This window comes from Centroberyx affinis, unplaced genomic scaffold, assembly GCF_046629955.1.
Source record: "Centroberyx affinis isolate AG114_WGS23_722 - 3 ecotype Tasmania unplaced genomic scaffold, CSIRO-AGI_Caff_v1 ptg002510l_1, whole genome shotgun sequence".
Lineage (NCBI taxonomy): Eukaryota > Metazoa > Chordata > Actinopteri > Beryciformes > Berycidae > Centroberyx > Centroberyx affinis.
Window position 1 is genome coordinate 504,280 of NW_027280732.1, and position 11,498 is coordinate 515,777.

Genomic DNA, 11,498 nt, shown 5'->3' on the forward strand with positions numbered 1-11,498 from the left:
GCGGGATGTGAGTATTTTTATTATTATTATTTTTTTAGTTAGGCTTATAGGCTAAGATGCAATAAAAGGCCTATTGTCAGAAAAATCAACAAATAAAAAATATAAATAAATAAGAATAAAATAAATAATAAATACAATGATACAATAATAATACAATAATAATAATAAAAGAAAAAAAAAAAAAAAGAAAAGTAAAAAGAAAATATCATTATAGGCTACTAATATAGGCCTACTAATAGCCTACAACTACTAGTGCTGAGATTAGCAAATAAATAAATAAACAGGTAAATAAGCAGATAAATGAGAAAAAATAAATAAATAAACACATATCTAAATAAATAAATAAAAGAATGTTGAGGGGTTTGGGAAAACACTCGCCATTGGTCCTTCTGGTCCCATAGAAACGGTGATGTAGCAGCGGAGGGGCCGGCTCTCCCAGCAGCTGAGGCGGATCTCCAGCTTGATTACGGCGCACAGCAGACTCCAACATAATTGATGACCTAATTGAAAACCGGGTGGGGAGGGGTGGAGGAGGTGGAGAAGAAGAAGGGGGGGGGGGACAAGGACAGGAGGAGAGAGAGAGACGCGCTCCAATGAAAAAAAAGTTTACTTGTTCCCTGCCAGCACAATCCCACAGCCGAGGGCATTGATGTGAGCAGGGAGGCTTTTTTTACGCGCACTTCTTCCCCCCTCTTTCACCCTCACACACAGCGCACGTTATCCACATTCTCACCTTTAGTTTAGTTTAGCGGGTTTGTTTTTCCCCCTTTCCTCCTTTTATGAATGATTCTCTCTCGCCGTACATCCTCGGATACCTCCTCTTCCTCCTGTCGGCCTCACCTCGGCACGTCTCTCCTCAAGTTCAAACGCCACCAAGACTTTCTCTGCAGCTACAAGCGCGCTTGGGGAAAATACAGCCCGACCACCAGGAAAAACTTGACACTCTGTTCAACTGCCGCCGCAGCAGCAGCAGCGACCGTCAACATGAGTCTCAAATCTGACGCCGAGCCCAACAACAACGTTTCCATTGAAGAGGAGGTGAGTTTGAGGCGGAGGAAAAGTTTTTTATTTCTCTCGGTATTCACCTTCCTTCGACCCGGTTATGTTCATGTTCAGAGTCAGCCCAAAAAAAAGTTGTCATTTTTTTCCCCCGACTACAAATTCTTACTTTCTTTGCTGCGTTTAGTTTGTTGCGCCAGACTCGCATTATATTGTCTTTTTGAGAAGACTATATTTGTTTTTCTTTTATTTGTCAACTGACTTAAAAGGGCGCAAACAAAGCGCGAATTAAAGGCGAAATGTCGCTGATTGTACCGTATAAAAAGGTGGGTTAACTTTGACCTCCAAGCGGGGGTTATCATGGCAAACAGTCACCAATAGCCTATATAAATTAATCAATTAAGCTATTAGAAAACGTTATTTACAACAGTTTGATTCTGCTTGGTATGGTGGATACTGTGATTTAGGGTCATGAGGCTTTATGCCAGCTAACAAGGTGGGTGCAGAGTCAAAGTGCATGGGTTTACCCTCCAGTATATCACTGATTAGACCTATAAATCAGTATGTTCAACACAATAAATTAAGTTTTTGACATGACAGCATTTGGGGATTAAATAATAAGGCCGTCCGGGTTGGAAAAGGAAAATATCCCTTGAATCACTTCGACGTTTTTAAAAAAAAAAAGAAAAAAAAAAAAACTCATTTAAAATGATTTAATTTCTCTCAGGAAAAATCGTATATATTACCATGCCACATGTCAGTGACATCGTCAGCTGTTGCTTGCACGTTTTGTCAGATGAATTGTGCCAAACTCTTATGAAAATAGAATAAGATGGGTCCAACAAATGCTGAATCTCTCACCACCTCTCTTAAAATGTCCCCAAATCTGAAATGCAGTTTAAGAAATGGCTTCACTTCATCATGAAGAGTCAAACCTAGACGATGTCATACCTTTTTTTTTTTTTCTTTTTTATTAAATCCCAAATTGCATGTTGTAGGTAAGTTATGCTTTAGCATAACTGTCTACACAGATAGGAAGAGAAGAGTGAAACCTTTTGATAACAATAGTCATTCACTTGTGGTTTTAAATGTAAAATAAATAAATAACATAATAAAAAAAACAGCATGGTTAACTAATTATCTTAACATTAAATTGTAGTAATTAAATTACCCATGATCCATTGTGTTTTTATTAAAGAGCTGTCAATCTATATTTCTGTCTGGCCAGCTGTATTTCCTCTGTAGTGACTCCTTAAGGAGTGATACTGAGGGAGTGCTGGGCCTTTGTTGTTCTTCCTTTTGTTCCTGTTATCATACAGCAGAGCCATGGGTGTCAGATCAGCACCTCTGACACTTGCTGACTGACATTTGCTCTTGTAATTATTCTCGCTATAATCAACAGCAAAGATCAAGCAAAAATTACCAGAAATCTGTTTGGAAGCCATATATAAAAAGAAAAAAATCACATTTAGGGAGCTGTGTTCATCTGTGCAGGGCAGTTTGGAGACCTAATGTTGAATCTATCACACTGACCAAATAATATCTTGTCACGTCATCAGTATTTGCTTCACTGATATAAGCAAGGATTTGAAGTTTTTTTTGGGGGGGAGGGGGGGAATGACACTGGCTGCAGGGACTGAACCATCTACCTTGAGGTTTGCTGGCTCGCCGCCCTGCAGCAGAGCAGGAGAAGTCAGCGGACAGATTATAACAACTCCATTGAGTTTGTGTCAAGCTGGGCCGGCCTTCAATCGCTGTACGTGCCGACTTGTAAAGGGCCGAGAGCGGCTGCTGTGCGGCACCTGAAAAATGCCGGAGGGCCGGCAGGGTTGGGGCGGCGGGTCAGAGGAAGGAAATGGTGTCACGCTGTGCACTGTTGTCCAGCGCTGTTCCTCTGGCAGCCCCATTGTACTGAGGGCCTCCCCACCGGCTGGGAACTAATGGGCCTCGCATCGCACTGTTTATTTCCTCAGCCACACTGCACTCCTTACAGCAGATCGGTTCTCAAAGTTGGGCTCCAGGCACATCCAGGGGTCCTCCAGGGGGGGGATCCGGGGGTCCAAGGCAGAATGAGGAATGGTCTAATTTCACTGTTTCACTCGTCAGATGCTGCACAATGGCAGGATGTATCAGAATGACTATTTTTATCATAGGATTCACTCTTCTCTTCCTATCTTATACTAAAGCATAACGAACGACAGATGTTCCCAAATGAGATTCCTTGGGACGCAGTTTTATCAAATAGTGGTCTGTGGTTTTAATGTCCATCTGTTTAAAGCTCCTGGACAGGGGAACGTTTGGGAACAACTGACTTATAGGACAGTCGACTCACAACTCATGTTGGTGCTGAATTCAGACATCCAACTCCGGCCTTGCTATGTATTTATTTTGGTTTTGGAGATTAATTGTCACAGCATGGTGCTTTTTTTCCCTTCTTTTTTTCTTCTTCCTGATTCTTATTTCAGAAGTAGAATGTGTTTTCTGTTCAGTCCTTTTGTCTCAATTCCCAGGACCTGATACCATGAATCAAGGACTTGACACACAATGAATGCCTTTTGTGAATATATTTTTGTGAAAAGTTGAAATATAAATATCTATTCATATGTATATTGTTATAAAGAGGGACTGACAGGCTTGGTGCCTTGGCCAAGCAGTGTGTTTTCTCTACAACATTTCCTGTTCATGTTTTTATCCCACATGCTGCCCTTTCCAAAGGCATTAAGAGACACTGAATTTTAGATGGTCATTTCTGAAATGACTTCTGCTTTTGTCACAAAGTGCTTTTTGATTGCAGGTACGAACACTGTTTGTCAGTGGCCTGCCAGTTGATATCAAACCACGGGAACTTTACCTTCTCTTCAGACCATTCAAGGTAAGCCATAACACCATGGGCTTCTCACTCACCTTTTAATGAGATGATGCAACTATATAAAAAGGGTTGTAGAGGTGTGAACATCCAACCTATATTTATGCTTGGTACTGGATAAGTCATGAAAAGGATTATCCACACACTGACAAAGATCTTAGCGTTGAAAAGTTGCATTAGATTAAGTGTTAAAGAAAGGAGCTCTAATCCGGTGTGTGTGGATAATCCTTTTTGAACCATTTTTCATGATGCAATAATATCACTGTTGCAGAAAGGTTCTCCATTGGGCTTTTACAGCATTTGATGCATCAATTCATATAGTAGAAGCACTTTCTGGGCATCTCCGCTTTGTTTACGGTTTAGATCTAACAATGCCCCGCTGATGGAAGTCCAGATATTTGCATATATGGAAATGAGGCCACATCATTGTTGGTCCATGGCTCCTCTGTTTTCGACCAGACTCATCCAAATCCATAAACACCCCTCCCACCCGCCTCCTAACTAACCAAATTGGAAGTGGTATCCCTCGCACATGGATGATCTTGTGGAATGTGTAAATGAGTAGCCTTTGCGATTGGCCAACCGTCCCTCCCTATGACCCAGCTCGCCTCCCAGTTAGGGAAATTTTCTATGCTTCCATTTCCTCTCGTAACATTCAAACATTGTGAAACCACTGAAATGTTTTGTTTTCTGAGGCCATTCCTCTGTTCTCCATTGTATTACTGTGTTACTTATAGCCCTCTACTTCCACAATAGGTAAACATTTGTTCATGGGGTTTGTGTGTGAGAAATTAGTTTTAAATCTGATTCAAGGTTTTTAAGAGTTACATGCACTTCAGGTTTGATCCAAATTAAAATCTTGGGTTTTAACAAGATGGACTCCAATTTGTTTTTCCTTACTTGGGGAAACCACATATTAATGGAACTGAATATTGACTGGATTCGACCATTTGTGATTCTACTCTGAATTACTGGAGCTAAATCTGGTTTGGATTGCTGCTAAAAGATTTATCATAACCAGTGAAAGTTGTTTAATTTTCCATGGTTGTAAATCAGGATCAGGAGAGATCCCATCTATCAATACTCTGGTCAGGCAAAAATCCCCTTCGTTTCTCAGGAATTTGCTCACACTCTAACCAATCCTTATGCTTATTTTAACTTGGTGTAAACCAATGGCTTTATTTGGAAATCATGCTGAATCTATGCTGAATCTAGTGCAAACACTGAAATTCATACATGCTACCATGCGCTTTACCCACATGCGCGCACACACATAAATTACACATCGACTCCATTTGCCCTTTTAAGCACAGAGGATAAAAATGAACTTTGTGTTATTTTTAAGTCAAATCAGTGAAAACCCCTTTACCCCATATGCAAAGCAGTACATTTTTCTGTGATTCTCCTTTTTGCTTTAACAAATGCAAGCATAACACATTGCAACACCAGTACCCATGATGGCCTGCTGTCCAGCCCAAACTTAAGGTGCAGAGCAGCAGGTTTCTCTTCATATGGTGAGCGGAGTTCATGCCTGGCTTCCTGCATGTGACTCCATGGTGGATAATTGGCTATCTTTCCTCTCCGCAGGGTTATGAAGGGTCACTGATTAAGTTAACATCAAAACAGGTGAGAAGCTTTCCATCAGCCTTAGGAATGGCTGTAACTCTATATTAAAATCATGCTCTAAAACTCAGATGGACAGGAAATGTTGACTCTATTCTTGTTTTTAGCCTCAGTGTTATTAACTAAAGCCTAAAAAAAATGCACAACTTGTCCTCATTATCGTTAATCTGATGATTCTGTTGAAATGATAACACCATAAACTTGAAACATGATGATCATCAATGCGTTCTTGACCAAATATGTAGGATCTTGGTTGTTAAGATGGTCTTCAAGAGGAGTCGGCTGTCTCAGTGTGTTTTCTTCCCTTTTGTCTTCCAGCCTGTTGGGTTTGTAACCTTTGACAGTCGGTCTGGAGCCGAAGCTGCAAAAAATGCATTAAATGTAAGCATCCTTACACCACACGGGAGTTATTGATACATTTTCTCTTTCATGGAGATTTGCCCCTTTTTAAAAATATGTTGCTTTGTATTTCTGAGATTTCTTTTGACCTTTTTGCTTAAACCTGAAAGGAATGATTGGGAGTCTTTCTTTTTTTCCCCCATACAATTTCTCAAAGCCAATCCATTTTGTCTTTTATAATTCAATGGCAGGGCCATTTTTGGAAAGAGACCAGAATCCTGTAGCCTTACGGTAGTTTACTTTGACCTTGGTACACATCCTTCCTAGTCTGGTATAGCTTTCCTCATTTGCATATCACTGCTTTACTGTAATACTTGTTCTGTAGCCACATTTGTAGTGTTATTTGGACACATCTTCAGTAGTGTAACCTCTTATTTTGTCACCAAGTAGCCCACGTTGGCAGTATCTAACACTTCTCTCTCTCATAGCCTAGCCTTCCTTATATGAGCATCACCTCTTAGACACACCAGCAGTCACACACACAAACACACACATACACCAAGATACTACTCACCTGCATGTGGGCACAACGCTTAGGGCACAAGAACACAAGCAGGGTAAAACCACAAAAAAATGACACCTGAAAGTCTCTTCATCGGCCCCCTCTCCTCGTCTCCCTCTCCTCCTGGCCAGTGCAACTGGGCGGGTTCCTCCCCCAGTGGCCAAAGCGCTTTATTTGGTCATGAAGAAGAAGAGATGCAAGCATGTTCAAATACTTCAAGAATGTATCCTCCAGTCTGTCCTCCTTTTGAAGTCACGACTGATCTGAACAGTACTGGTTTGGTGAAAGCAGCTTGGGTGGCAACATTGTATTTTCTCATCCCGCTGTGGTGCAGAACAGTGGTAAATTCAAGAGAAGCATGAAGGATACATTCTGAGTATTAAAACAGGGCTTAAGGAAAGGAGGCCATGTGAGACTACTGAGCTACAGCCCCTCAAACTCAGCCCACCTCCCTTACGATACTATGTCCCCCTCCTCCCCTCCTCCGTCTCTCCCCCAGGGTATCCGTTTTGACCCCGAAAGTCCCCAGACCCTGCGCTTAGAGTTTGCTAAAGCCAACACGAAGATGGCAAAGAGTAAGCTGATGGCCACACCGAACCCCACAAATATCCACCCTGCTCTAGGAGCACACTTCATTGCACGGGACCCATGTAAGTTGTACGGCTGCACCACTCTAGGCTCTCTCATCCACTCTCACCTTGGCAATGCCAGTCCTCGATTACCCTTATTACCCTTTTTGATCTGTCTTTGGATGTTGTGGTATAAAGAAGAAAAATGGGTGGGCGAGGGGGGTGGGGGGAATTGAAGCTAACAAATTAAGGACTAACTCACCTTCCACATGCATGCGTCATCTCGACTGTTAAGACGGCCGCTTTGCTTCTTTCCAACAGGAAAATTCCACTATCTCACAGGGTTTAGCCAGCTATTGCCTCCCTGCTCTCTTTGCCTACGCACCTGCTTGATTCATTAGGTTTGGGTGGGTGCGGGTTGGCGGAACACTCTGTTAGGGTTATGAAAGTGTTGATGGGTTAGATTATCCTGATGGTTATTTGTGCTGATGGCATTCTGTAGTGAAGGTACAGAACTGTAGGTACCCTGGGTCCACGAAGTGATTAGCAGACTCTTCACTGGTCAGTAATTAGCTTGTAAGTCTATATGCCACTAGTTATTACGGCACCATGCAGTAAGTGAAATCCCATTTTACAGCATGTTTTGATAACTGATTTCTACTTGATTTGAATTGCTAGCCTCTGTTCCGATTCCTTACTTGATGTCGGCCCATATCACAATGTCCTTGTACCTTGTTTAAGGGTAGGTCAGTCAGCCCTTTTTTTTGCTTTTCCCCCTCCAATGCATTCCCGCCCTGCACTTCCTAGATGACCTGACAGGGGCAGCACTGATCCCAGCGTCGCCGGATGCCTGGACCCCGTACCCCCTGTACACCACGGAGCTGACCCCAGGCCTCCCTCACGCCGCCTTCACCTACCCAGCGGCCGCTGCCGCAGCTGCAGCCCTCCACGCCCAGGTGAGGGACCAACCGGTGTGTGTTTCTCTCATCTTCTCTTCCATAAGTATTAAACTCAGCTCTGACAAGACAGGGAACACATGTAGACAGATGGAAGAAATGCCAGCACACTCTAGCATGCTCCAGTTGTATCCATAGCCATCATTAGATGCATGATTTTTGTAAAAAGGGATTGACCAAGTTATGGTTTTTGGTGTTCCCGTTTTCTTTATACACGTGAGTGAGCTGCAGTGTGTGTATTTCATTTTTCTCATTTTGTCCTTCATCACAAAGAAGTTAATCCAAGGAGGACGAAGTGCCATCCTAAATGGGAAATTGTAAATGTGACACTAATATATTATAATATGACTAGATATGACCCAGTATCATGAATTATGCATTATTAGGATGCATTGTTGCAATTCCAAATTTAATATCATGGTAAAATAAAATCACAGGGTTTGATTCTTGAAATGTTCCCAGTGGTCTTCTGAGATATTACAACACCAGTTTTAACAAAGACCTATGTTGCTCAAGCCAAACCAGATATCAAGTATACTGCTACAGTTTGCTGTATACCTTGTGTCTTAACGTTACTTAACTGGTGAGCTGATTGAGGGATGAGGGCAGTGACCATGAGTTACAAAGTAATGAAATGATTGTCATTTTAAAATGTCTTGGATTCTCTCCTACAAGTGGAGATGAAGCGTACATTCCTTGATAGTGTAACCTTATACTACCATCCACTTGCCTCAGATCCCTCTCTCAGTAGCTGCCAGCCGGCCCTTTCTTGGCCCGCTGCTCCCTAGGTGGATCGGCCTGAGAGCGGGAGGTGTGACTTTTTCCTTTAATGGAGCTCCCTGCATCCTCCTGTCAATATGCAGCCTCAAACACCAAGGTCTATTGGGAAAGGAGGCCCTGTTACTGGCAGAATACCCGTGTCTTGGTCTACAGCTTGGACAAAAGAAATGTAGAAATGATGCGATCCCAAAATGGCAACTGAAGCTTGTCTCTTGGTGTTGGTTTATAGCTGCAACTTAAAACTGTAATGGTCTTGTGCTTCTACATACTGTCAGTGTGTCTTAACTTTGAATTGAAATTAATGTAGTGCAAATCTCTTTCATTTTTGGATTTGGATCACAGGCATTTTAAATGTTCCCATCATATCCATTGAAAAAACAATTGGAGCACTGGTTAACTAGGTGGTAGGGGGGTGAACAGAGTTTTTCCATTGTAAGTTAATTGCTGTAGCAATGGTGCAGCAGGCAACAAAACAGTAGGCAAGGCTTTTGGTAACAATAGCAATGGAAAATATTTCTCTTGTTGGGTCATTTAAAGTTCAATGTGGAGCGAACTTCCTCTTGCAATATAAGAGCACAGGGGAGCTGCACTGCAAAGCAGGCAGCTATTACATAGCCCATTTTCTTGGGCACAAGAGGCTGAGGAATGTAAGGTATTTGCTTGGAGAAATTGTCAGTCCTGATGGCCTTTGGAGGTGCCAACTTACTGTCCACATTTCTGTTGGAACATAAGCTGTCTGTGTAGCCACACAAAGGGGGGAAAAGTCTACTAATTGCAATCTGATGAAAGATCCCTAAAATGCCCTGAATTCTCTTCCCACTGACTCTCTGCTTTGTTTATAGACACATAGAAAGGCTTTTAATGTCTCATTGTTGTCCCATAGAGTCAAACTAATAATTGTTGATAACCTCTGAATATACTTAGCTATTTTGCCTTCCAATTAGTGTGGCCTCTATCCTTTTTATTCCAAAAGTTGAATGTAAACACATGAGAGGCCTCCTCAGGTAATGAGTACCCGTCTATGCAACCTGACACAGGGTTTAGTCACAGTGTGTTGGTATGGAAAGGCATAGGCATACCAATTCTTACCCTGTGGAAATGTTTAACACATGGAGAGGTTCAACTCTCCACATTTCCATGCCTGTTAATTACTCCAGGACTATTGTCCTCATGGAGCAGTTACGTGACCCACATTCCCATGGCTTCAGTGACCAGGGCTTAAAGGGACAGTCCGCCTAAACCATCTTTGATCCTGTCAAAGTTATGTAAAGCCATAGTCCTTGATCATTTCAAACTGTTAATGGAGGAAATCCCCAAAATTGTGGACTGAAGCGCTGAAGACTGGCTTTTGGTCTGGTGTACATGACTATGTTTGTGTTTCCTTAGATGCGCTGGTACCCTACTCCCTCTGAGACTTCCCAGCCTGGATGGAAGTCCCGGCAGTTTTGTTAGATATTTAGTGAGTAACCTTTGGTCCAACAGTGTTTTGTTTGGTTTGTCCCCCACCTCCTCCCTCTAACGGCTAGCCTGATGTCATGCAAACTGAAAAGACTTTGACACACAATGATTAATTGAAAACTGCAGAATGTGTGAAGATAAATGGAAATGCATTCTCAAGACTGATGATGTGTTAAATTCTTCAAGGCTTTTTTTGTTTAAAAAATTGACATTGTATTGGTTTAACTGAAATAACTATTGTTTTCTGTTTCTTTAGGCCTCTGGAAACCACACCTTTGTCCAGCTGAAGTGAGGTTTGCCAAGCTCTTCATTAATTTAATCAGGTTTATTTAATGGACAAATGTGCATTATAAACATACAGTATTTATATCTCCTCCCGATTGTCTCTGGGGGAGTCTGAGTTGAAACCATCTTGCTGTCGACAGTCTGAGCTTATGATTCCTCTTTGGCAACTATTGCGGTACCATCTTAGCACTTCAAAAACCTCATGCAAGCCAAGTCAACTCCATGGATCATAATTGCTGAGGAAATTGACATGTTGAAGTTACCATTGTTTAAGCTAGTCCTTCCATGGGTTATCGCGGCTCTGGGGAGGTTTAGAAGAGTTAAGAGTCATTGCATGTTAAAGTCTTTTTGGCATGAATTTAGAACGCAGAGTTCTGTGTATCCTAATTTTCTTAGTGTTTGTGTTGCCTCTTTACCTTGGCCTAGACAACGAAATGTTTTGTTTTCCTGTAGAACCCTGGTCTTACCTCTGTGAAAGCTAGGCTGTTGTGTAAATGGCTTATCTCGCATGGACCTTGTGAATGCATCCCTACGTTCTATGACAATCCCAGTCCTTACCTGATCATATCAATGTCTGTTATTATTTGAGCAAAAGAAAGTACAAATATTTTTGTACTTTTTGCGTAATGTATATTTATGCATTTTTGTGCAACTAAATAATGAACCTGTATAAGTTGGATGTTTAGTCGTCTCTTGTGTTTTTGGTGTTATTTTTGATCCTATAATCCTGTTGAAGTAGTTTAAAAAAAAAAAAAAAAAAGTGCAATTGTATTTGTTTAAAGGGGAAGTGGGTATCGGTCAAAAATGGAAGTATTGAGTGTGGCTTGTGCCATTCTGACTGCTAAAATGAGATTGCTGTAAAACGCTGATCTTTCAGAATGTGAAACTGGACTACAAACGTAAAGGGTTGCTTTTTTTGGGGGCCATTTTGAAATGGGAAGCAGGATTAGAGTGATGGAGGAATTTAAGTTTGTGGTTTAGAACATGTTTGTCTTTGTATCTGCTGTGCATAAGATGTACAAATATTCCCATCTTATGAATAAAACAAGCAAGTGAATGCA

General features: G+C 41.7%; 1 protein-coding gene across 2 annotated transcripts; it reads left to right on the plus strand.

Moving 5' to 3' along the window:
* Positions 1-642: 642 nt before the first annotated feature.
* On the plus strand, positions 643-11,498 carry LOC139656673 (RNA-binding protein, mRNA-processing factor 2a). Of its 2 annotated transcripts, none has more exons than XM_071534277.1 (8): positions 643-1,038; positions 3,794-3,871; positions 5,453-5,491; positions 5,807-5,869; positions 6,889-7,039; positions 7,766-7,929; positions 10,081-10,153; positions 10,409-11,498. In XM_071534277.1, exons 1-7 carry the CDS (start codon positions 784-786, stop codon positions 10,144-10,146), a joined length of 816 nt encoding a protein of 271 aa, XP_071390378.1. In that variant the 5' UTR covers positions 643-783; the 3' UTR covers positions 10,147-10,153; positions 10,409-11,498. The 2 variants fall into 2 exon arrangements, with proteins under 2 accessions (XP_071390378.1, XP_071390379.1); XM_071534278.1 differs by having other exon boundaries at positions 7,766-7,914.

Excerpts from the sequence above, each read along its gene's own strand:
- LOC139656673 (XM_071534277.1), top strand. The coding sequence starts at position 784 with ATGATTCTCTCTCGCCGTACATCCTCGGATACCTCCTCTTCCTCCTGT. Across the intron at positions 1,039-3,793 it reads ACGTTTCCATTGAAGAGGAG|GTACGAACACTGTTTGTCAG; the intron begins GTGAGTTTGAGG and ends TTTTGATTGCAG. Across the intron at positions 7,040-7,765 it reads CTTCATTGCACGGGACCCAT|ATGACCTGACAGGGGCAGCA; the intron begins GTAAGTTGTACG and ends TGCACTTCCTAG.